Source organism: Petaurus breviceps, unplaced genomic scaffold (assembly GCF_028583685.1).
Source record: "Petaurus breviceps papuanus isolate PSGF00001 unplaced genomic scaffold, PetGlider_PUasm1.0 229, whole genome shotgun sequence".
In the NCBI taxonomy this organism is placed as follows: Eukaryota; Metazoa; Chordata; class Mammalia; order Diprotodontia; family Petauridae; genus Petaurus; species Petaurus breviceps.
In genome coordinates, this window is record NW_027185903.1 from 11988570 (window position 1) to 12015232 (window position 26663).

Genomic DNA, 26663 nt, shown 5'->3' on the forward strand with positions numbered 1-26663 from the left:
CCTCACTTGAACCAGATTAAAATATATTTGGGAAATATTTAACAAAACAAATCAGGAAGCTAGGTGGCACAATGGATAGAGTGTCTGGCCTGGAGTCAGGAAGACTCCTGAGTTCAAATCTGGCCTCAGATGCTTCCTAGCTGTGTGACCCTGGCCAAGTCACTTAACCCTGTTTGCCTCAGTTTCCTCATCTGTAAACTGGAGAAGGAAATGGCAAACCATTCCAGTATCTTTGCCAAGAAAACCCCAAATGAGACTGTAAAGAGTAAAAAACAACTAAACAAAAACCAAAAATAAATAAAAACACAATGAAACATAGATTATCTTACATTTTTAACATTAAGTTAATAGATGACCAGCAGGGAACTTGATATTGGGATCAGTTGATCTGGAATCAAGATGACCTAAATACAAATTTGTCCTCAGACACTATCCTCATAAGCCTGGACAAGTTAGTTGACCTCTGTTTACTTCAGTTTTTTCATCTGTAAAATGAGAATAATAATAGCACCTACATCCATAGGCCATTGTAAGGCTCAAATGACTGTAAAATGCTTAATAGGTGCCTGCTACAAGGTAAGTTCTCTATAAATGTCAGTTGCTACTATTATTATTGTTATTATTAGTGACCTGAGTTTCTGTGTCTGTTTGATAGTGTTTCCTTATGCCACTTTATTATTATTATTTTTTGCTTTTTTTTTGGAGGGCAGTTGGGGTTAAGGGACTTGCCCAAGGTCACAGGCTAGTTTTTGTGTTAAGTGTCTGAGGCCAGATTTGAACTCAGGTCCTCCTGACTCCAGGGCTCTATTCACTGAGCCACATAGCTGCCACTTTAGCTGCCTATAAGAACTAACTAATTTCTACCTGTTTGCTGAGACTGCTGAGCTGCTGCTGGTTCCCAGGCTTGGGATCCTGACCTAAGCCACATTTAGGCTCCTTGGAGAGAGAGGAGAGGGTCCCTGTCAGAAAGAGCTTAGGGCAGAGATTAAGATTAGGATTGTACTGTTAGTTCATTGACGTCTTTGGGGAGGAAGGAGACAATGAATTCCTAAGGGATGTAGATGACACTGTATTGCTTCAGTTAGGAGCTGTTGAGAAATTCCACTCAAACACCAGCCTGTTGGGGACCTGAGGAAAACAGTGGCAGATGAAATTTAGTTTGTGTAAATGGCAAGTAATGCAAAGAGACCAAAATAAACCAGGCGAGGCTGATTCATACCTCTTGTGTGCTTGTGGGAGTTCTTCTCTTGAATGACAATGGAAATGAATCAGATACACCAAAAGCCACGACCAGCTCATGCATTTACAAGTTTTCGGAGAATAGAGAACGGGAGCTTGTGATGAGGAAAGCAGCTGTCTGAGCAGTGGTTATGTATTGCTGTTGTTGTTCAGTCATGTCCGATTCTTAGTGACTCCATTTGGAGTTTTCTTGGAAAAGATATTGGAGTGGTTCGCCAATTCCTCCTTCAACTCATGTTACAGAGGAGGAAACTGAAGCAAACAGGATAAAACGAGTAATGCAGGGTCACACAGCTGGTAAGTGTCTGAGGCCCGATTTTGAACCTCGGCCTTCCTGACTCCAGGCCTCATGCTTTATCTATGTACCACCTAGCTGCCCTGTGGTAACGTGTAGTGAGCATAAAACGCAGGCCAGTTTGGTGGGAAAAGAGCTGGGCCTGAAGTCAGGAGAGACCTTGGTTTAAATTCTGCCTCCAACCCTTACTTGTTGTGGACTCACTGGCAAATCATTTAAGATCTCTGTGCCTCAGGTTCCCATCTGTAGAATGGGGATAATCATACCTGTAGGATAATGTATATAAAATACTTTGCAAACACTAAAGTACTATATAAACATCCAGTATTATTATTAAAAAGCAGACTGACTATATAGTCTCCTTCACAATGAGTAGGTAAGGCAAGATACCCTAACCAAGTGCTGGTTCTCACTTCCTTCATCCATCTCAGAAAGACTTGACTGTATCAAAAGAGCTGAATCTCTCCATCTGATCCCAAGCGCTGCATTAAGAGGGGGCTGGTCCTCTACTGTTGAATAACTCCTTAGGAAAAGTTTCACAATGATGATGATGATGGTGGTGGTGGTGAATGTATGTGGCAGTGGAGGGAGGGGGAGCTATCTGTTCTACTAAATACAAGTTAAATGTGCTATATAGAGCATGCCTTTTACCGATGGCAACGAATGCTTTCTGAATATATTTTCCAGCGTTATAGTCTATAATATGCTGACTTAAAGCTGAGGCAAAAAACAGACTTCAGAATAAAATGTAACTGGGAAACATTTAATAAAATAAATAAAAATACAACAGACCACAGATAATTTTAATGTATGGTCTCCCAAGCCAAAATGCAGTCAATAGGGATCCATATGTATGACTTAGTGGTCCCCTTTCTATTTGAGCTTGATACCACTGAGCTATAATATGGTTCCAACTTCCTTTTTTAGTGTTTTGAACTTTATTCTAATCAAGGTCCTTATTAGAATATAGGAAATCCCTTTACTATTTGGATTTTCAGTAGGGCATCTTCCACAACAGTGTTTTTGGAGAAATTCACTTCTCTTACATTCTTAGCCTCACTTGATGATAATAATCAGAGATCATTGTTCAATTAAGTTAGATCTGCTGTTGCTTCCACCAAGGAACCCTGTAGTAAAGTCTTAGTAACTATTTAGAAGACACTTATTTGGAGGAAGACTTTTCAGGCTGTTTTTTTCAAAATAATTGAATACAGTCAAATTCTACTTTTGTATTCAGTAAGCAATAAATTGCTGTAGTAAAAATAATGGCAACTTTGGGGTCAAGTGACCACTCCATCCTAAAACTTGTAATAGAGTGGGAGACCAGGCAAATTCTATCTAACAGATGCCCAAGATTTTGAGAAAGCAGATTTAAAAGGATTCAGTTAAAGCACAGGAAAACCAGTTGTTGAATATTCTGTAGAAGTCAGGCCAAAAGGGATGGATGCTCTGAAACAGAGGTTTTAAAGACACAAGCAGAAGTGAGTCTGATAAGTAATAAAAGGGGGAAGTATTTGAAAAGTATGACTGCCTTTGCAAATTTTTTCTTCCCTCCTTCCCTCCGCCTCCCCCAATTGGGACATGTTGTTGTCACATGTAGTTTTCGTTAGGATTTCTTGAAATATAACTCTGGGAAACCAGGCTTTGATTAAGCCCCTTGGGATTCAAATGAAGCTACCTGACTATGCCTTTGACCCAAATCGCTCTGGTTCTCACAGATTGGCCAATAACAGGTCCCAGCTCATGCTTCACTTACTTGTTTGGTATTTGATGGCTCAGAGTGAGTGTAAATAGCAATTGTGTCGGTTCTGGCCAGAAATCCTGATGGTCTTTCCCTACCAAACTGATTCTTTTGTGAAGGCAAACAAGACCATCTCTTGCCTCAATTCTTACCTAACCTTTAAGTACTGAATGAGTGTTGCTTCAGACAAACTGAGACTTGAGTTTAAACCTAGTTTAAAAAGACCAAGGTCTCCCACTGCATCAGGGGTCATTTACAGTCATCCTAACCTATGTCTTGCCCCTGAACTCTGATAACTGCCCAAGAGAGTGAGGCTGATGATTCTGTATGGCCTCTGCCTCACTTAAATCCAATTCACTTACAAGTCAAGACATTACCCTCCTGACATATTTATCCTCTTTGAAAATGAAGGATGAACAACAAATAACATGGCTGCTCTTGGGACTTGTATACCAAATTAGGTTTTAAAGAGACCCTTCACAAGGTCATAATTTCAATGCTTCATCTGGGCATAGAGCTGACTTTGGGTTCTCAAGGTTATGGTCAACATTATTAAACTCTGGCAAGGTTAGAAATGCTAGAAAGGTTTCAGAGATTATGAATTAGAAGAGATATTAGAGTCCACTGAGTCCAGCTCCTTCATTTTCCTGGTGAGAGAATCGAGGCCCATATAGGTTAAATGACTTTCCCAGTATTATAGAGCCAAGGCAAATTTTGAAGGTAAGTCTTCCTGACTCCAAGTTCAATGCTTTCTACTCATACCACATTGCCTTCAAGTAGGTGGTTAACAAAATATCTGTTTGCTTTCCTAGGAAAAACCTAGCTAAATTTGGAAAGGCTTGTTACCTATGTTCACCATTTCTTTACAAATTCTCTGGTCATGGCAAGCCATGAAACAAAGAAAAATACCAGATGGGCCTCAATTGACTCTGAAATGATGTTGGTAGAGTGACATATAAGTGAGAATAAGGTTTTGGGAATAGTTCAGTTTTTAGAACTTAGCTTTTTTACCCTAAATGTGAGATCTTTGGTCAATGGCCAAGATCTCGCCATACTTAATGTTAGTGAATTATTAAAAACAAAACAAAACAAAACCTTGATATACTCCTGCAAATACAACCTTACAGATTTTGCCTCAACAAAATGTCACCTATTATTTCTATGTCAAAATAATATATGAGATTCCTTGAAAGATGAAACAAAAGAGAAAACTTGGCTCAATGATACTCTGATATTTAAAATCAGGCAAGGCATGAAACAGCTACTTGTGTACTTGCCAAAAGATGTTCAGTACTATCATGGAGAATATCTAAATATAATGGCAATGTGATACTCACAGTACTCATGGAGGCTATGAATATGCTGGTATAGGTCTGAATCACAAAATGTTACAGACTCTCCACATGGAAGACACAACCAAAACATTTATTCAAACACCAGAAAATTGAATCCCAAGACCAGAAGGCCAAATTCATCATAGCAACCAAGAAGTTGGTACACATAACCAATGAAGCAAGCACCTACATCCCCAAGGCTTCCCTCTGTCAGGCCTTCAAAATAAAACAGGTTCCCTTAAGCACAAATACCCCTGTCTCACTCACGATGCTTGCTCCCACCTCTGCTCCTGCTCTCCCCTGCTCCTTTTTACTCTACTCTTCCTATTCCACCCTTTCATCAAGCTCTCCCCTCCCCACCCCCACATGGGCTCCATGTGATTATATTTGGTTTATTAAGGGGCAGGGAAGGTCTTCAAATTCTCATTACCATTACACTAGTATAGAGTCCTAATGGAAATGGCATTTCCTATAAAATTGTGAGTTACTCTGGATGATCATCTTTGAGAATACCAGGCTGGTTGCATCTAACCATAGCATACTGCAGAGCTAAGTGAAATTTATAATCATTCAAATGAATTTGACCCAGTCATCTACACAGGAAAAATCCAATTAATGAATATTTATGGTCTAGTCTATGATATGCAGTTGGATGGACAAGTCATTGCACTGATTCAGCAGCACATATATCTTGGATAGACAGTTCATATCATCAATAAAGTGGTTACAGAATTTAATTGGAGCAAGAAAGTAGGATGGATTGCTTTTGGGAAATTGCACAGGCCTTTCAATGACCAGAGAATTTTCTCTTAAAGAAAAGTTATTTTTGAAAAAAATGTCAATGTTTTTCTAGTGATTTTTATAGCTGTTAGTCAAAAGAGAGATATATGGTGGGCATAAGCAGGCTGCGATATATTACCAGTGAATTTTTTTTTTCAGAAAAAGCAGTATAAAGTATGTCATTAGACAAATTTATGACCTAAAAAGGGAGTGAAGCAGTGGATTTATTTTCACTGGAAGTCTTTAAGCTGGATGATCACTTAGCATAAATACTGGAGAAGGGTTTGAAGTTTTTTTTGGTGGTTGTTTTGCTTTTGGTTAAGTATGGGTTGGCTTAGATGTCTTTTGAAGTCCGAAGTGTTATATGACACAGAGATCTTTTATTTTCATTACCTTAGTTAACTCTATGACAACAGATAAAATAGTCTGGTATAGATTATCAATTATGAAATCCTGCCCATTCATATTTTCATTCAGGATACAGTTAATACATGCATGGACCATTGTCATGAAGATTTTAAAGAAATGAGAAAGTAGACATGCATTGGGTAATACTGCTTTATTTTCAGTTTCTTTTTGGTGTAGTAATTCTATCCCTGATGTTTTCATTTCTTGTGTAATTTTTTTTCCCTGTGGGGCTTGACAAATCACTCACTGAGAACCTTTGAGATTATGCTCTCTTAAAACATGACTTTCTTTGATTTTCATTTTGTCAGTTTTAACCCCTCTGCCTAATTTCATTTTCGTGGACACCATTTCTCCTTTCTTTTATATAGCAGATTCATACTCAGATATTAGTCTCTAAATGTGGTTTCATCACCACTGTTATCAAGAATAGATTGCTATAGGGGAATCTAGGTGGTGTAGTGAATAAATTACTGACTCTGGAGTCAGGAGGACCTGAGTTCAAATCTGCCCTCAGACACTTGACACACTTACTAGCTGCAAGTCACTTAACCCCAATTGTCTTGCCTTCCCCCCTCCAAAAAAAAAAGAATAGATTTCTATAGGAAATAGCAGATCTGGTTTAATGTACTTTGTAATGTAATTTATTGTCCTTCTTGGGTTACTTGTAATTTTGATTCTTCGTAAATCATGGTTCATGGATACTGAGTAGAGATTCATGCTAACTTTCTTATAAGCTTATTTTTTCTATTGATTTTTACTGCTTTGTGAGATGAAGTCTCATATCAATCTTTTCTTTTAATTAGATTAATTTTTTTTTGCTCTAACCAATCAGTTGATTCAAAGAGTTGATTCTAAAATAATTCACATGTTAGGAATAAGCTGTTCCTTGACTGTAAAGCTATAGTCAATTTCATTTTTGTGTGTGATTCACCTCCTTTGCACTCTCTTCCTGAAGAAAATTTCCATAATATATAGGCATGAGGTTTCTGAGTAACTTACAAGATTTTGGTATGTTTTTTTTTGTTACATATGATTCATATTTTCCAATATATTTTTTCTCTTATTCTCATATTCGAATTGATGTCACTGAAGATCCATCGAATTACATGTTGTATTGGTTTGCAGGATTTTATCAAATTTCTTGTAGAATTTTTCCATTAATTCATCTTCTGCAGTCAGTTTTGATATATGAATGGTAGCTGTGTCTACTGTGGCAGCTTTTGTGTATGCTCATCATCAGTGCTACAAGGAAAGGACCAAATACTCCATGTAGTGATTTTTCTTATGGACCTCCCTTGCCTATTCCTGGAGAACCCTTGAGACATCCTTCTATATACATGTAATTTTAAAAAATGTCTTCTGGTTTCATTTAAAGGAAATGTTAATGTGAATAAATGTTGGAAAAAAAGTTTCACATTTAGAGTATTAACTAATGTTGATAGTGGCATAAAAACTGCAGGTTTTATTGTTTCGTTAAATAGTTTCCACAACAGGGTAGCCAAAAGAGTCCAGAAATTGATCTTTTATACTCTTTACCACCATCAGTATTGAAGTAGAATGGGATCACATAGTACCAATAGACATTTTTATTTTACTGTTTCATGAGTCATAATGTCTGTCATATATTGGTCAACTTGTTGATGATGAGCCTTGTCATACTTAACTTTGGGGGATGTATCAGCAATGCAATATTCACAATGCCTATGGAAATTACAGATATGCTGATGTAATTATCCATCACAAAATATATCAGGCTTGTTATATGGGGGAATAAGCTAGAAAATTTATTAAAATACCAAAAGACTGAGTCCCAAAACCAGAAAGTCAAAGCCGTCAGAGTAGTTATGAAATTAGCACAGGTAGATAAAGTAGAAAGCACCCACATTCTCAAGCCTTTAAAACAGAACAGGCTACCTCAGACAAAGGTCCTCCTCTCCCCACTCACAGCAACCACCCAGGAAGCACGCTCCCAGCAGCTCCGGCCCCTGGCAGTCCTCAGCAGGAGTCCTTAGCAGAAATTCTGGCTGACTCAAAAAGGGGTTCGTGCTGCCGCTGCCTCTGCTGCTGCTGCCACCATTGCCCCCGCAGGAACTCTAGCTTGGCTTCTGCTTCCTCTTGCTCCGCCCTTTCCTGCTACATCAGCAAGTCCATGGAAGATCTTTAATCCTGTAATCCTTACATTGGAGACTTGGAAGTCAGAATTTTTCTTTTGGCTAAGACTGTACTTAAAACTTTTTCAGGTTGGTTGAACCTGCCAAACTCACAACATGCTTTCACTTCCCTTACCTTCCTTATTTCTCTTGTCTTCTCTGGTCTTCTCCTGTCTTCTCCTGTCTTCTCCTCCCTTCCCCTCCTCTCCCCTCCCCTCCCCTCCCCTCCCCTCCCTTCTCCTCTTCTCTTCTCTGCCCTTTCCCACCCCTCTCTGCCCTTCTCCTCCCCTCTTTACCCTACTCCTCGCCCCACCTCACCTTTCATCTTCTCTTCCCTTCCTGAACTTGAAAAGAAGAATTTGATTTGCTGTCATTTGAAAAATTGTTTCCTCTAATACTAACTTTTATATAGTATTTTAAAATTGTTTTCAATATAGTCTCTAATATTAGCTTCCAAATAGGATTAACCATGGAATTCCATAAATGGAAGTTGAAGAAGATCCCTGAGGGAGATCAGTGGCAAACCACTCCAATGTATTTGCCAAGAAAACCCCAAATGGGGCCGCAAAGAGTTGGACTTTATACTGAAACGCCTGAACAACAACCACAAGGAATAAATAAGTCCAGAAAAGCAAGAAGTAGAAAGGATATAGAGCCTTCCCAAATCCTAACTTGGCTCTGGTTTTGGATGGATGGAATTCTTTGTTCTTTACTAGATCTTGGTTCTTTGTGTTTCTCTTCTCCATTTTCATTATAGTTTCAGGATGTTAACAAAATACAGTACATTATTAGGAAAGTAAAGAAACCAGTAAGTAAGAATCTTTGATCAATAGTACACTTGTCAGAGTGGTGCCCTTCTTTTGAACTTTCAGTGGCTTAGAGTAACATCTTGTGTTTTTCTTAAAAATTCATTCTAGCTCTAAGCTAGATAAGGATACAATGGGGTAAAGGGTGGGTCAAATAATGCTGATTGAAAACTTCTGTCTGTAGACTCATTCTAGGTTTCTATGGGGGCAACAGAAAAGGTTCATTTTCATATACTTTTATTTTGGAAATGATGAAAATAGTGTGTAGAAAGGCCAATTAAGCAATAGTTCTGGTTTCTTTCTCTGGACCTTTGGTCTCTTCTTTCCTTTTGAGCTAGGTCAGCCAAACCAAATGCTTGTGATTTACGAGAAGGCTCCTATCTTTCATTTTGGGGTTAAAGGGCAGAATGAAGGATTGCAAAATAACATGAGGGCAGAACTCTCTGGGACTAAGCTGAACTAGTAAATTGTCAGAGTATACACAGTACAGCAAGTCCAATCTAAACATTATGTATAAATTCTTTAAAGGTCTAAATAAGATGACAATCAATAATAAAGACTGAAGTCATATGGCTACTCTTCAGGAATGTCAATATGGTGACCTCTGTTCATAAATTTCAGCAAAATTCCTATAGAATTCTTACTTATACTATAGTCCTGGAGGACAAAGAAATCTTGTTTTTCAGATAGCTGTGGGACAAAAGTCTCAGTATTTTTCTTGGGGGGAAGTGGCATCTTTTAAAAATATTGTCCTTATAGCCTTGGGAAAACTTTCCTAAAGGGGAATTTAGCAGGTTGGTACAAGTACCTACTTGAGAACAGGGTGACTATAAGGTTTTGAAAGAACATTTCAATAAAAGAAAAGAGAAATCAACAAGTTATTTCTATTCAAGAGAACTGGAGTTAGAGGCATGAGAACTTGGGTTTGAGTTCTGGTTCTGACTTTCACTAGCTATGTGACCACAGTCAAGTTATTTAGTCTCTCTGAATATTACTTTTATCATTGCAAAATGGGGATAATAATACTTGCATAATCTGCCTCCAATGAGGAAAGTATGTGAAAATCTTAAAAACACTACCTGAAGATGTTATTATTTTAATTCTGAAAGAAATGTAGTCGATTTTCCCGTTAGGAGGCTCAGGTCGCTCTGGTGTGTCTGCTGATACCACTTATCCTTCCTGCCCCATCCAACACACCGGTCAAGATGGCATCAGATGAAGGAAAACTCTTTGTTGGTGGACTGAGTTTTGATACCAATGAACAGTCATTGGAACAGGTCTTCTCAAAGTATGGACAGATTGCTGAAGTTGTTGTTGTGAAAGACAGGGAAACTCAGAGATCCAGAGGTTTTGGCTTTGTTACATTTGAGAACATAGATGATGCTAAAGATGCAATGATGGCCATGAATGGAAAGTCTGTCGATGGGCAGCAGATTAGAGTTGACCAGGCAGGCAAATCATCAGAAAATCGGTCCCGTGGGTACCGAGGAGGTTCATCCAGTGGCCGAGGCTTCTTCCGTGGAGGCCGGGGTCGAGGCCGTGGTTTTTCTAGAGGAGGTGGAGACCGCGGTTATGGGGGGAGCAGATTTGAATCAAGAAGCGGGGGATATGGAGGTTCCAGAGACTATTACAGCAGCAGCAGGAGTCAAGGAGGCTACGGTGACCGGTCTTCAGGAGGATCTTACAGAGACAGCTATGACAGTTATGCTACACACAACGAGTAAAAATCCTTCCTGAATCAAGATCGTCCTTCCAATGGCTGTATTTATAAAGATTTTTGGAGCTTCGCTGAATTGTTATTGTGTAGTACCCATCTACTTGTATTCACTTTTGTAGTATTATCAGTTCTGATCTTGTCAAACACAGCCTGACAACTTCAGACATGAGATGGCCTAATTAGACTTTTCTTTTAAGAAAGCTCTTGTCTGTTCTCGAGTGTTTTTTTTTTAAGCATTTTTGAAAGCACTTCGGATTTTATTTTTTCTTTTCATCATGAGCCAAGGTGTGGTGGTTTTCTTTTTTTGTTGTTTTTTTTCTTTTGGTTTTGTTTTAATTTTTAAATTTTTTCTTTTTACAACAAAAACTTGTGAAATTGGAGGCCCTGGTTCGGTTTTCTTTGAGCTAGAAAAGGACCTTAAATTCAATGTTCACGGGAAGCTGAACAAGCTGTGGAGGTTTGGCTTTTTTTTTTTAAGTGCGTTACCTTCAACTTTTTGCAACCTTCCTTTAGTGTAGCAAGGTAGGAATGCAGCCGTGAGGGTTTGTGGAGAGGCAGACCACCTTGGTATATCTAAAGAGAAACTGCTTGTATGTTCACTCTGCATAAAGGTATTTTTACTGTATACTGTAAATTACCCAGAAATAGACTTGCAAACTTTCCATAAAAGAGGTTCTTTGAAATGTTTATTTATATTGTCTTTTTTTTTACTGGAAGAAGTATGCATATTCCATTGATATTGTATTTGAAGTGGTTAAGGAATTCTTGTATACAGTTTTCTTTGGCTTTACGAAGCCTATTAAAAGACCGTCTGAAATGAAAAAATAAAAAAGAAAGAAATGTAGTCTCACTTGAACTTAGAGTCAATATTTTCAGTATCACATACAGTATTTGTATTACTTCTCTGAAATTCAGTCCTCTGTGCTGATCCCACAGGGTCTACTGTGCTTCCTGCTGCCATTAGCTGTCAAATCCTCATTTGCTTCCTCTACTACCTGCTGTCAGGTATGGGCATCCTCTCTCAAGCACAGGCATCTGGGCACCCCAGGTACTAGTAGGGGATGTCTGAGCTTGTCTCCCAGTTTTGTCTGGATTTAAAGTTACTACCTACTTAGCTCACAATATGGTACCTAAAAGAAGCTTTTATTTGCACCTTTTGGATTTCTATGCATTTATTTACAGGATTGCTTCTAAAACTACCCATGAAAGATGTACTAAACCCACAACAATGATTCTGAGTGTCACATCTCATTTGCTTTCCAGGTAGATGTAAAGGGCTGTGGGAAATATTGAAGAAGTGCTGTCATGGAAAGAAAGAGATCTTGGTGAACTGGGAAAATAATAGTATCATTAAAAGAAATAGAAAACTCAGGAAAGAGCTGGTTTCAGGGGAGAGATGTTCTATATAGTTTCAGGCATATTGACCTGTGGGTGACAGTAGGAAGAAGGAAATAAACATTTATTAAGTGCCCACTATGTGTCAAGTCAGGCAGCTAGGTGGCACAGTGGATAGAGAGAAAGTGACATTTTAGAGGAAAAGAATCAAGATAAAGAAGAAGAGAGAATTTAGGCCTTTGCTCCTGTGGCCATCATGTGGTTGATGGTGCCTCAATACAACTCTTGCTCCTTCTTTCCCAAGAGAAGAGGAAAGGGAAGGAAAGAGTGAAGGGAGGTAAGGGAAGGGGAAGCATGTTGTGGGTTTGGCAAGTTCAACTAACCTGAAAAAGTTTTAAGTAAAAGTTTAAGTAAAGAGAAGTTTAAAAAGGGATCCGTGCAGCATGTTCTTGTCCATCCCTGATTCTCACAGTGGTTGCTTCTGGAATTGAGAATGCCAGGTGCTGCAATGGATAAAGCCCTGGACCTGGAGTCAGGAAGACCTTCATATATGGCCTCAGACATATACTAGTTGTGTAACCCTGGACAAGTTAGATAAACTGATTGCCTCAGTTCCCTAAACTGTAAAATGGAATAATATGATAGCACCTATTTCACATGGTTGTTGTGAGGATCGAATGAGATAATATTTGGAAAGCATTTGGCAAATGGGGCAGCTAGGTGGAACCACAGTGCGTAGAGTGCTGGGCCTGGAGTCAGGAAGACTCATCTTACTGAGTTCAAATCTGGCCTCAGACACTGCTCTGTTACCCTAGGCAGATCTGCCTGTTTACCTCAATTCCTTATCTGTAAAATGAACTATCGAAGGAAATGTCAAAACATCCAGTATCTTTGCTAAGAAAACTCCAAATGAGATCACAGACTCAGACATGTCTGAAAAACAAAACAGGCTCTTAATAAATATTTGTTCTTTTATCTCTTGGCATTTATGGTGTCAGCTTACATTTCTCTCCTCCCCCAATCAAAGAGTTCTCTTCCCCATGTTGTAAAGTCTGTTTTCAGCTCCCTCTCACTTTCCACTTTGATGGTTCCCTTAATGTAGCTTGGGTTCAAGGAAAGCCCTCATGTTTCTCAGGTCATTGATGCAATAACCAACAGCATCTTTTCCTTTGACAGTGTTGTCAGCATCACAACTGATATTCTCCATCATTATATTCCTCCTCTTCTCAGGAAGGTAGCTTTGCTTTTCTGAAACACAATTTCTTTAGGTAGAAACTGGGAGATATAATTTCTAAGATGCCTTCAAGTTCTAAATCAATTATCTTATGATCTAAGTGTATTGATCTACAAAGGTGGAGGATGTGGCCTAATTCGTGTGTGTCATCAACCAGTTGGATGATGGGAAATTGGGTTTCATTATGCCATCCCTATAATGGCTAACCATGGACTTATTTTTAACACAACTACACTTTCTTATATCTCCCTCCTGCCCTCCTCCCGCCCCCACTTCCTCTGTGTAAGCTCCCAGTTTATACCTTCCTAATACCCACAGCTAAAGTTCCTGACTGCTAGTAGGCCAATCCACAACCCCCAGATCACCTTGTGGCTTTATCAAGTGCCCCTTTGGGGGAGCCTTTGTGTTCTGGGACTCATAGGTTGAGCAGGCTGGATTGTGATCTGAATTGCTGATTGCTTTACATTACCCCATGAACCCACCTCTTTTGTGACCTTCCCTATCTCTTTTGAGGATACTGTACTTTCAAATTCAAATTCAAATTATTTTTATCCAAATTCAAAATCTCAGTCTTATATTCTACTCCTCACATTCCTTCACCACACATATCTAATCAGCTGCTACACCTTCCTATTTGTACTTCAGTAACATGTCTCACTTTGGTCCCCCTTTCTCTACTCACACAGCCACTACACTAGTTCAGACTATCTTCTAGCCGGTCTACCATCCTCGAGTCCTTCTCCATTCCAATCTGTTCAGCCTCCAGACAACTGCCGAAGCAATTTTCCTAAACTACTGGTCTGACTGTGTTGCTTTCTTCCCAGTCTTGTCTGACAATCACATTGTAGACACATTCTATGCTCTTTGTTGGCTCCCTGGTTGACCTTGGCCTACTGAGTCTGCTGGGGTAGGGGAACATGATAAGTGGCAATGGGTGAGATCTTTCTTCTTGTTCTTACAGTGTCTACCACTAAGTAAATGGGCAGGCAGAATTTCATTATGCTGTGCAAAGATACTTATTGGTAGCCCTGTTTGTAAGGAACTTGACTATGGCAAATTATATCTATGTGAGTAGTCTTTTGGGTAGCCTTTTTTGGTGGTGCCTTGATACAGGCATGGACCAAAGTCGAGGTCACTTTCTCTAACTTTTTCCTTTTGTTACATCTTGTCTATCTTATATTCTGTTCCCAGGGGACTTGGTGTCCAAGGTTTCAACTGACTACTTCGTTATAGGAATATTTAAGGTTTGTTTCTTTTTTTTAACTTTGATTTTATTTTACTTTTTGTCAAATTAAAAAAATAATTTTAAACAAATTTAACAGTTTTAATTAAGAACCATTAACTTTCTCTTCTCTGTTGGGGAAATGAAAAAGAAAAGTAAAACTGTTATAACATATATGCATGGACAAGCAAAACAAATTCTCACATTATCCATACCTAAAAACCTATGTTTCATTTTACATCTTGAGTCCATCACCTGTGGATCAATAGGTGGGTAATATGTTTTAGCTCATTGCCTTATGCCTTGAATTGTAGTTAATCTTTGGATTTATCAGAGTTCTTAAATCTTCGGTTGAAGCCTAATTAATTTTGCTTCAGCCCTTCATTTTAATTTTTGAGAATCTTTATGTTTCAAGGTATTTCCTGTAATTAGCATGTTGAATTCTGCTTTCTAATCTAGTCTGCTATCTTCTTCTGTTTAATGAATTCATCCCTTTCACATTTGGGGTCATGACTACTGTATATTTCCTCCCATCCTACTCTCTTATACCTTTCCTTCTCATTGATTCCTGGCCCCTCTTTATAAATAAGGAGAAGATGGCGAGAGGGAAGAAGTTTGCTCAGTATCAGTGTTATAGGTTTGGTATAACCTGCTTCTATTTTCCTTACCTTCTTCTCTTTCTCTTACCTGAATCCCAATCACAGGTTCCTAAACTTCCTAAACTCCCAAATCATTCTTCAAGATCTACTCTATTTGGAGTTAGTTTTGCTTAGGACTAATCTCTCCCTTTTATTCTCCCCTCTCACTTTCTCCATCTCCCTCCCTTCTCCTCCCTCCTCATCCCCCACCCCTATTTCCCCATTTGGTGAAATATGTTTTTGTATTCTGTGTTCTGGGTGTGTATGTATATGTGTGTATTTGTTTGTTATCCTTCTTCCTTTGACCTGTTTGGATGAGAGACAAATCTGAATGTCACCTATTTTTTTTTCCCTTTTAATGGAAACTCAGTATTTTAGCTACAATGTTCCTAGTTCTCATTTTGGGATTTCTTTTAGGAAGTGACTGGTAGATTGTTCTAGTCTACTTTGCTCTCTGATTCTAAGAGATATGGGTACATTTAAAAAAATCTTGAATTATGTCTGGGTTTTTTTTTTTGGGGGGGGGGAGGAGTCATGGATTTCAAGTAGTCCAGTGGTTCTTAAATTATTTCTTCTAGAGTTGTTTTCCAAGTCAGTTGTTTTGGCCATGAGATACCATATATACAAATACATACACAATGCATACATGAATACATACATATGTATATATGTATTTATGTATATAGGTATACACACATATGTGTGTGTGTTTTCCATTCTTTTGACATAATTCTTGATGTCTTATTGAGGGAACAGTTTCTATTTGATCCATTCTGATTTTCAGACAGTGTGTTCGTTGGGTAAACTTTTGTACCTCCTGTGCCAAGCTGTTAATTCTATTTCTAGTTATTATTTTTTTGAAGTTTAGCTTGTAGATATTTTGGAGTCATTCTATTTTTCTGGTTTTGGCTCTTAACTATCCCTATCACTGTGATATTCTTTATGATGGTATTCTTTGCTTGCTTACTCTTTCAGACTATTTCCTGGGTTCGTATTTTGTTAAGGCTTAGTTGTGTATACTTCTTGATGGGATGTATGGGTTGAGCTTGTGTTGTCTTGGGTTTTACTGCTGCTTTCTTGGAATATTGAGTGTTGTGGTATTTCAGGTTGTCGGAGACAGTTCAGGTTGGGGATCAGTCAACTGTCAGTGTTTCGAAATGATCTGATCACTGCCTTACAGGTCTGAGCTCTGCAAATTCCTGCCTGGGTTTGGTTCTGACCAACACATCCATGGGCTTGCTTCTTTTAGGAGTTCCAGTAGACTGCTGCTGAACCTAGCCACTGTCAGCCAGCTGTAAAGGTCTGTTAGTTCAGAATGACAGAACTAAACTTTGGTTTGGTTTCTTTCACTGTTTACTCTGTTGCAGGCTTCAGGCTGGACTAGACACTTGAACTGAAAGCTTTGATTTGATTTGCTACCAGGATAGAGCCACAGGGCTGCTGTTTGTTTCTGGATTTGTGCCTTTCTCAGTACATAGTTTAAGGTCCACCATTGTAACTCACCTTGCAATGCTACTTCTAGACATGGGTCGCCTCCTCAGTCTGTCCTGTATCTGTGTCCCTGAACTGAGTAGTGAATGACAAAGCTACCATTTGGTACCTGTTCTTGCTTCTTGCACAAGGTCAAGCTCCTCTGTGGGTTCTGGGACTTCTTCTTGTCCTGCTGCATAGCTTTAACTCTCTTTTGGTTCTTATGCTAGAATGGTCCTGGATGGTCCTGACTAGATCCCATACCAAGTGTCTGAAGACCTCTTGTTCCATCTTCCTATGTAAACCTAATGTAGAAAAATCACTCACTGTGACATTTTTTGGATTTCCTAGTCAGGACTCAGTCTGGTGGGTTTTCTAGATCTTTGTAGAGGGGTAGTGGGGGAAATATCAACTGTAATTCTTCTGGCTACTCTGCTATCTTCTGGTCCCTAAGGTTTAAAGGGTGAGAATGAGTTGTTATCCATTGCAGGTTAAGACTTTAGATATATAATGAAATTAGAAATATGCTCATTTGTGCCCTGTTTGAACCTGGCCAGCCTATAATGCTCAGAGCAGACAAAAAGGGCAGAAAAACTGAAGGGGTGATGGTGTGGAAATGGAAACGATGAGAGATGTGGGCCAACCCAAAATCTGAAGACTGTGACTTGAAGTTGGGAGCCAAAGGAATTTCTCTTTTGTTCTGACCTGTCCTCAACTACCTTATATGATATCACTAGTAAAGAACAATTGTGGATGCACTGAAGTCCTTTACAGGCCAGTCCATGAGCAGCTGGGCCAGGAAACAGAGAGCAGTACTGATAAAATTCTGGTAGAATGACAGCTCCATGAAAAGTTTTGCTTTTTGTTTTTGTATCCCCCTAATGCCTTACATAGTGTGGGATAGAGTAGGCAATGAATACTTATTGAATGATTGATACATTGATTAGAAGTTGCTGGCAAAGCCAGACTACTGAGGGGGAAAGGAGAGATATCAGGAGCTGGTTCCTGAATTCCCAACCAACTTGCCTATGATTCCTTTGGAGTACATGAATGGGAAATCTTTGGGGATATTTGCTAACATCAACACTGGGGACCTGATCAAGACATGTGAATTAGGCTTAGGAACACCTGGGTTTAGGGCATGTGTAGACTGGCTGGCTGTGAGGAGCTAATCTATGTCTGAGAGAAGGGAGCATGTACATAGCCTATGGGGTAGCTGTTTTAATAGCTTGAGATTATATGCCTTTTACTTCCTTAGTCATGAATAAAAACTACACACAATTTAAAAATATTTTATTGATACTTTTTGCCACTCCTTGAAAGCCACAGCAAATTGGTGTTGTCTCCAGGAACCTCCAGGTTGAGTGGAATGTACAAGTGCCAGCGGGATGTAATGTTCAAGGAATTTGAAGATCTTCCCTTTAATAGAGCCATGTGACCTGTTCTGAATTCTGGTCCTGCCCACAGCTGAGTCACATGGAACCTATGGTGGGAGGAGCTTGCCAAATGGGTGGAATAGGAAGAGAGAATGAGGCAGAGCTGAGGCAAAGCAGCTAGCATGAGCGAGAGAGGGGACAATTTTGGCCTATGGGAGCTTGTTTGTGTGGAGGCCTGATGTAGGGAAGGCTTGAGGATGGTGATGCTCCCTGCATCAGTAATGTGTTCCAAATTCTTTATTGCCATAGCAGATTTGACTTTCTAGTATATGAATAAATATCTTAGTTTTGTCTTTGAAGAAGAGAGTCTGTTATATCTTTCAATTCAAACCTGAAAACATGCCTGCATATTCATAGTAACTGCTGTGGGTATCATATTGGTGATATAGGGGAAGGAGGAGACTGAAGAAGTGTTGTTAGCACCTGGTCCTTCATCACTATAAAGGGCAGCAAACTAGGCAGGACACTCTAGGGTCACCTAAACATATAAAAGGCATTTTCTGGCACCTCAGAGGTTTAGCTCAAATGCCCCCAAAAGCAGTGATATGGGCAAGTTGTTAGAAAATCAGGAGCAATACCTTAAAGCTTCTGATGGAAGAATATACTTTATTCCAAAACCCAGTGATTCCAATAGTGGGTACTTTGGGCACTGTGTCAGGCAGGGGCTATTGTGGCTAAGGGTTAATTTTCTACCTTGTGGTGGGTGACTCATTTGCCTACTTCATGAGTCTATGAGGCCCTGTAGTCTATAGTAGTAGCATGAAATAAACATGGAACAAACTAATCCATCTATAATGATCCCTGTCGCTACATATTAAATTAGTTTTAAAATATAATGTTTTCTATATTTTATTTTATTTTTGTTTATTTTGTTAAATATTTCCTCATTACATTTTGGTCTGGTTCAGACCACGTCAGGAGTGTTGTGGGCAGCCTCCGTATCCTGTGTTTGACACTTCTGGCATGTACTTTATTTAGAAGAATGGTATAATCACAGTCCAGGGTACTGAAATCACATACAATGGCTGTGCAAAATAAAGCAAGCAGTTACTTGGCTCAAGTCCATTTTAATTCTCCTATATCCCAAAGGTCCTAAGGTCAAGGGAATAGATATACAACACAGTACTTTCTAATGCTCGATAAATATTAAATGGAAGTGAAATTTGTAGGGAGAGTATTACTAGGTCCTAGACTAGTGGAATAGTCTTCAACTTAAATGGATGGGGAAATCAGCTAACAAGTCAGGCAATAATTATTAATAGTTTTTTTTTTTTTGCTTTTTAGAGGGCAATTAGGGTTAAATGACTTTCCCAAAGTCACATGGCTAGTAAGTGTGTCAAGTGTCTGAGGCCAGATGTGAACTCAGGTCCTCCTGACTCCAGGGCCAGGGCTCTATTCACTACACCACCTAGCTGCCCCATTATTAATAGTTCTTATGTGCACAAGACTATGCTACATCATGACAGGGCTTACAGAAGAAATCTAAGTCACAGAACATGTCCTTGAGGTGCTTGCTGTCTTACTAGGGTTTTTCTGTTGTGCCGAGGTGGTTGAACATAACCACATAAATAACTTTCATAATTGTACCTTGTCATTCCTAAAGGTTATCTAACTGAAACCAATCTGTAAGGCAGGTCAACCAAACCCATATACTTTGCCTCCACTGCTCAGATGGGTTCCACTTATGGAGTCTTACTTGATCCACTGAAGGTTTTGGGAGGCTAAACATATTCCCAGGGCTGGATTATTAGGTGGGTTCAATCTAATAATAGAGTCTAGTAAGGACATTAGGACAAAATAGGAAAGCAATCATAAATGATATTTGATTAGGAGTAGAAGAAAAGTTATAGTCTTGGAGGAATAGAAAAGGTAAAACAAAAAGCCAAAAAATATCCCTTACCAAGCTCTAGAATACAAAGAGGGCAGAAGTTTTGGGATATAAATGAAAAGGAGCCCTATTAGACTGTGAGGTCTTTGAGAACAGAAATTGTCTTTTCCCTTGTTCTTTACCCACAGGACTAAATATAGTGCCTAGCACATAGTAAGCATTCGATAAATGCTTAGCGAATGGCTTTTAGAGCAAAAAGTTTCTTTCACAAAAAACAAGTGATAAATCTTAACTTATAAATTACATCTGAGGAGTAATATGCCTGCGTTGGTAGTCAGAAAGATATGAGTTCAAATCCTGTTACTAAGCTTGTTTAAAACAACTAAGGTTTACCTTGGAAATTTGATTGACCTCTCTTGAGTCCCAGGCAAATATGTTCTATTGAGTTGTACTTTGTTGCTATCTCAGTCAGCGTAGGGAGGTCTCATGATGACAAAATCATAAATCCTTGAGCTACTGAAGACTTAAGGCAAATTAATAGTGATATTAAGACTACTTGTCGGATGAGAGAGAGTGGTGTCTGGGGACAAAGATGGAAGAGGAAAAGAGAATGCGGGGAGAATGATGATGACTTCCACTTTTGAGTCTTAAGAACAATACTTTGATATTACAGGATTTTCTGAAATTTTCTGGACATTGAGCTTCTGGGAAGCAAGGACAAATCTGACAAAAGCTTGTGGGAGAGGAGGGGCTACCAGGTGAAACAAGTGCCCCGGAAATGAAATGCTGAGTCCACTAATTGTGCCAGGAGTTAGACTGGCATGGTGGTGCCTGAATCTCAGGAGTGAAGCCTCTGCCACTGGGACAAGATCCCCACTTCTAACATGCTAGCCCTTTCCTAGGACAGTGCAAAGTTATGAGGGATTAGGAGGAAAACTAGGTTCAGTCATATCAAAAGCCCAGCAGTTTATTTCCTGACAGTTTATGAACGGTTGCCTATCTCTCTACATCTTCTCAAGAAGGTCTGCATGGCAGCTTCAGCGGCTCTCTGGACACTGACACAGGGATCTTCCCTAAGTGCCTGGAGACCTGAAATAGAAGGAACAGGAAAGGTCAACGAATGAGGAGGCTTTTAGAGATCATGATTGGAGGGGCAACACAAAACCCAATTCAGTCAGTGCTGCCTGGCAGGGCCAGCTCCACAACTTGCTTCTCAAGGATTAATGACAGCAATTCACATTTATATCATACTTCTTTAAGTTTTGCAAAACAATTTCCTCACAACAACCCTTAAAGGTAGGTACTGAAAGAATGAGCTCTAGTTTATGGATGAGGAAACTGAAGCATAAGGTCATTCATCTAAGGAATACCAGAGATTAGATTCAAATTTAAATCTTGCCTGCTTTCAAGTGTAGCTCCCTCCCTCCCTTCCTCCCTTTTTATTCCTTTCCTTTATTCCTCCTTCTCTACTTTGCCTTCTTCCCTTCCTTTCTACTTACATCCTTCCTCTCCTTTTTCTTCCTTTCATTTCTTCCTCCCTTTCTCCCTTCTTTCTTCTTTCCTTTCCTCCCTTCTTCCTTTCTCTCTCCCTCCTTTTCTTCTTCCCTTTTTCCTCTCCCTTCTTTCCTTATTCACTTCCTCTCTTCATCCCTTCTTTTATTTAATCTATTTCTCTTTTCTTTCCTCCTCCCCCCCTTTCTTCCAATGTTTTTGTAGAAACCTGTTATTTGCCAATACTCCCTTTTTCCAATAAATAGAAACTTCCTTTAGTATAAAGAAGTCACAGAGTGTCAAAACAAGCTAAAACACTAAGAATGCTTGGTTCTGGGCATATCATTTTGTATCTGTAATCTTCCACCACCTTTCTGGGGCAGCATATTGATTTCATCATCACTCTCGGGAAGTTAAGATTAAGCATTGTAATTGCCCTGAGTCTAGATGTTCCAGTATTGCTCTTCTTCACATTATTGGGGTCACTGTGTGGCAGTCTTTCACATGCTCCATCCTGTATCCCTAGTAGTCACTACAGCTCACACCGACACATCACTTAAAGGCTTGCAAGGTATTCATTATTTAACTTGTCCCTCACAACCCTGTGAGATACATGTTATTATTATACCCATTCTACAGATGGGCAAACTGAGGATCAGACAGGTTAAATGAATGACCCAGAATCACAAAACTCCTAATCACTGGAGCCAGCCCAAAGAGGAATGTACTGCCTTTAGGGGTTGCCCATCATTAGCAATTTTCAAGCAAAGACAGGTCAGCCACTGCCAGGTACACTGTGATACACCTTCATTCATTACCTCACTTAACTGTGGGTGAAAGGATCCCCTGTTTATGGCTATGAGGAAGAGAAGAGCCTGGCTTTAGATCTCAGCAAGTAGAAGTAGGTTAGCAATGACTCCTGGGAGTGGGGCTCAGTAAATGGTCTTGTACTTTCATCTGAATTTCATTCTCTAAGGATTCCTTAACTTTGATTCAAGTACATCAAGTAATGCTATCTCTTTACAGCTTCTAGGTTTACCCAGAGCTCAAGGAAGTACAATATTACTTCCTTTTTGGATACAGCACTGAGCTAGGCAAAAGTTGTATTTGGTACTTACATGAATCCAATTGTTCTCGGTCCAGCATCTCCAAGAATTGAGGTGTCACGTTCTGAATAATGGCATCTAAATGCAAGAGAAAGAAGGATCATTTACTTCATTGCTAGAAGTTGTTGAAATGGGGTACTAGTATGGAAGGAGGGAGAAGAAATGGGATCTTATTTAAAACTGAGCTATAATATTGGTTAAATACATGGAAGGCAAATTTTCACTTTGAACTTTCCTTCTCAAGGAGATGTGAGGATAAATGCTGTAGCTGGAATCACTCAACAAATATTGAGTGGCTTCTATATGGCCAGTACTATGCAAGATGCAAGGGTGAGGGGGTGTGTGCAATTAAGAAGGGTATTGCAAGATCTCTGTCCTCAAAAGAGTGTCAGTTGATTGAGCGGAGATTAGACTAATAAGTATGAACAATTAAATATTAAAGATGCTGTGGGATTTCAGAAAAAGAAGAGATCAGTGTGAACTGGGGGATAGTTGGAGCAGGTTTAGTGGGGAAAAAAGTATAACTTGAACCCTGGAATTTTAGTACTAGCAGAGATCCTAAAGAAACAATTCCCTACATTTCACAGAGAAGGAAGCTGAGATCAGAGTCATTTAAGTGATTTGTCTAAGACCATATAACAAATGTTGAGTGATTCTTAGAGAATCCAGACTTCAGTTAGTCAATCAGTTCATAAGCATTTCTTTCTTTCTTTCTTTCTTTAAGCAATCGGGGTTAAGTAACTTGCTCCAGGTTACACGGCCTGGTGTTTCTGGGTGGGTGCTGAGCATCTGAGCCCGGGCTTCGATCCCCAGGTCATCCTGACACGGATCCAGTGCTCTTACTCGCTGTGCTGCCTGGCTGCCCCCATAAGCATTTCTTTCTTTCTTTAAGCAATCGGGGTTAGGTAACTTGCTCCAGGTTACACAGCCTGGTGTTTCTGGGTGGATGCTGAGCGTCTGAGCCTGGGATTCGATCCCCAGGTCATCCTGACACGGATCCAGTGCTCTTACTCGCTGTGCCGCCTGGCCGCCCCCATAAGCATTTATTTATTTATTTTTTTAAGCAATCGGGGTTAAGTAACTTGCTCCAGGTTACACGGCCTGGTGTTTCTGGGTGGATGCTGAGCGTCTGAGCCCGGGATTCGATCCCCAGGTCATCCTGACACGGATCCAGTGCTCTTACTCGCTGTGCCGCCTGGCCGCCCTCATAAGCATTTATTAAGTGTCTGTTGTATGACAGACATTGCGCTAAGTGCTAGGGATACAAAGAAAGACAAAAGACAGCCGCTGCTCTCCAGGAGCTCCCAGTCTAATGGGTTGAAGGCAGGGAAATGACCATGCACCAACAAAGTGTGCGTGTGCGGGATAAATGAGAGATAGTCAATAGAGCGAAGGCACGAGCATTTTGAGGAATCAGAAAGGCTTCTCATGGAACCTGGGACTTGAAGGAGGCCAGGGAAGCCTGGAAGCAGAGATGAGATGAGGAGAGAGACAATATTGCAGGCATGGGTGATAGCCAACGAAAATACTTGGAGTTGGAAGACGAATCGTCTTGTTTGAGGAACAGTAAGGAGGCTAGTGTGGTTGGATCATAGAGTACATGCTATGGAGTGAAGGAAGACTAGAGAGGTTGGAAAGGAGGCAGGTTACTATGAATTTTGAATGCTAAACAGAGGATTTTCTATTGGAAATGGATGATGATAGGGAGTGACAGGTGTTTACTGAGTATGGGGGTGACCTGATCAGGACTGCGCTTTAGGAAAATCTGACAGCTGAGTGAAGGATGGGCTGGAGTGAGGAGAGACTTGTGGCATGGCAAACAACCAGCAGACTATTGCAATGTTGTAGGCATAAAGTGATGAGGGCCTGCACCAGGGCAGTGGCAGTGTCAATGGTGAGAAGAGGGGTTCATAGGAGAGAGGTACCTTGTAAGTAAAGGTAAGAGTCAGTAGGACTTGGCAACAGATTAGATATGGAGGGTATGCATGAGGAGCTGAGGATGATACTTAGGTATCTTCCACGTTCCCACTATAGTGCTCTTTCCATAAATGAGAGGGGAGTTCTTATGAAGGAAGGCATTTTGGATTGTAGGAGGGTTTGAGTGTGTGTGGACAACATTTGTTGGAATGAGCCTAGTATATCAGAAGGGCAGTGAAGAGAAAGATCTAAATTGAACTTGAAACTTATGGTGGGGAATAAGAACAAGTGTATAAATCTGGGTTATAATCTAAGAAACAGGTCCCTTTGAGGGAAGGCATTTTTTTCAAATGATGGGTGGAAGGTACATAAGTGCAGTCTTAGTTTTGATGTAAGAAAGTTTTCCTAATCATTGGGGCCAACCCAAAGAGGAATGTACTGCCTTCAGGGGATGCCCAGCATTAGCAATTTTCAAACAAAGACAGGTCAGACACTGCCAGGTACACTGTGATACAGGGCTGATTCTTGTTCAAGGTTGGAGTAAGCTGCTTCCGGGATCCCTGCCAGTTCTAAGCTTCTAGGATTCTCTGACTTTGGGATACAAGAAAGGTATTCATAAAGTGAGGCAACTGGGATCTCTGTGGGGAAAGGAGATCATGGCTATTTTTCTGGGACAAGATCTCTTCATCACATGGGGGTTTCATTGGGACAGATATGAGGAAAGGAAGGATCTAGAAGAGAGGGAGGAGAGGCAAAGGGGGGCATGCAAATGATAAAGGAGGCTGGACCTGACCTGTTAGCTTGGCTGCACCACTTCGGATCCCTTCCCAGGAACTGCTGAAGTAGGCAAATGTGTGCGTGTGGAGGATCCATAGCAGGTCCTGGTTCTTCTTTGCCTAGAAGAAATGAACATTAAGCCGGTAGTACGTGGAAGAGGGACTAATCGACTGTCTTCCTCTCTCAAGCCCTACAAACAAAGAATTAAAAGGGGGTGAGTAAATAAGAGAACTCTTACATAGCCTCTGTCTGGCATGTGAAGATCTTCCCTTCCTCTCCCCTTCCTGTCTTTCTGGTTTCCTTGTACTTGACTCCCCTCCACACATTCTGGGATGAGGCTGCACTCACATGCCTCTGTGTTTTTGGAGAATCCTCTAACACCAAGTTGAAGGGAAGATAGTGTCCTTCATTGACAGATTTTCCCTCAGCTGGTGGTTCCCTATACCAGTGAATGATTTCACAGGTATAGCCCCTGTCCCTACACGGTCCTAAATTCAGCAGTGACACACAGGGCTTGGGAAGGTAAAGAACACTAACTTCAGCTAGGGTGTCAGAGTGGAAGGGTAGTGATGGCAAGGGTGGGGAGAAGGTACCACTATCCCTCATGACCATCCTCACTGTGGTCAGTGTTCATCTGCTCCATTTCCTTAGCTGCGATTTTTCCAAATCATTCTGAAGAAGTATGTGACTTGTCAGCCCGATGGGCCCTCTTTCCTTTCTTAGAACCTGAGGCATTCATTGGCATCCCTGCCCCTTACTCACCAGCTTCATGCATAGATCTCTATAGAATTCCCTGTTCTTTGGCATTTCCTGGCAGTCAACAAAGCGGTCCAGTAGTGCATGTAAATCTTGAATGCCAAGAAATGGGATACAGGCAGCCAAGGCATCACGGCAGGCCTGGAAAATAAAATTTCCTGTACTACTCTCTGATTCCTGACAATTAGAGTGTCTCCATCCCAGCCGAGAGAGAATCCTGGGGAGCAAACAGTGTCAGAAATAGAAAATGCCAATGGCAGTAGGAGCCTTATTATCATTCATTGGTACTGGTTGTAAAGATGGAAGAGGAAACCTTGAAGGAGATCTGGAGAGACTACAGATATCACAGAAAGGACTTTTAGATTCTGTCACCTGAGTGGCAGCATCAGAGGTGATTCTTCAATTGAGCAGTGTAGGAGGTCCGCAAGCTCTCTGTTCTCTCTCAGGGGGGAGGAAAGTAAAGAGGGGTGGGTTTCTGTGCTATTTCACTTACCGTGCCTATCTTTGGGTTGGGATCCCAGAGGTGGAGAACGAATGAAATCATGCTCTTTTTAATTTCTTCAGTAAAAAACATTTTCCACCTTTTTCCTGTTAGAGATGCCAGATCTTCAAATAAGAAGAATGCAGTCAGCCTTACATCATCCTGCTCCTGTAGCCACAAACACATCCTCTAGGTGAGTGAGACTTTCAGCTCCTGGTCCCTCCTCACACCCATTCCTATAATTTGCAAAGGAGGCACTAGTTCAGGGATTCTGACCCTTTTATGTGACATGGACCCCTCTGGATGTCTAGTAAAGCCGATGAATCCCTTCTTAGAATATTTGCAAAAGAAAAAAATACATAAGACTACACAGGAATTATATTGAATTATACTTCTATCTTATCTTATATATTTCTATCTGTCTACCTGTTGATCTACCTATCTGTCTATCTATCATCTATCTATCTATCTATCTATCTATCTATCTATCTATCTATCTATC

At 40.2% G+C, this 26663-nt stretch overlaps 1 protein-coding gene and 1 pseudogene across 1 annotated transcript in view; one reads left to right on the forward strand and one right to left on the reverse strand.

Moving 5' to 3' along the window:
* Positions 1-9874: 9874 nt before the first annotated feature.
* LOC138167402 (cold-inducible RNA-binding protein pseudogene) lies at positions 9875-11310 on the forward strand (annotated as a pseudogene).
* A 9305-nt stretch (positions 11311-20615) lies between these two features.
* MROH2B (maestro heat like repeat family member 2B) overlaps positions 20616-26663 on the reverse strand; it is a 124278-nt gene continuing 118230 nt past the window's right edge. Inside the window, exons 39-43 of the mRNA XM_069096536.1 lie at positions 26174-26329; positions 25687-25821; positions 24941-25043; positions 22243-22308; positions 20616-20722 (exon numbers count right to left, since the gene is read on the reverse strand). Coding sequence (XP_068952637.1) covers positions 20616-20722; positions 22243-22308; positions 24941-25043; positions 25687-25821; positions 26174-26329 — 567 coding nt within the window. The remainder of the gene's footprint in view (positions 20723-22242; positions 22309-24940; positions 25044-25686; positions 25822-26173; positions 26330-26663) is intronic.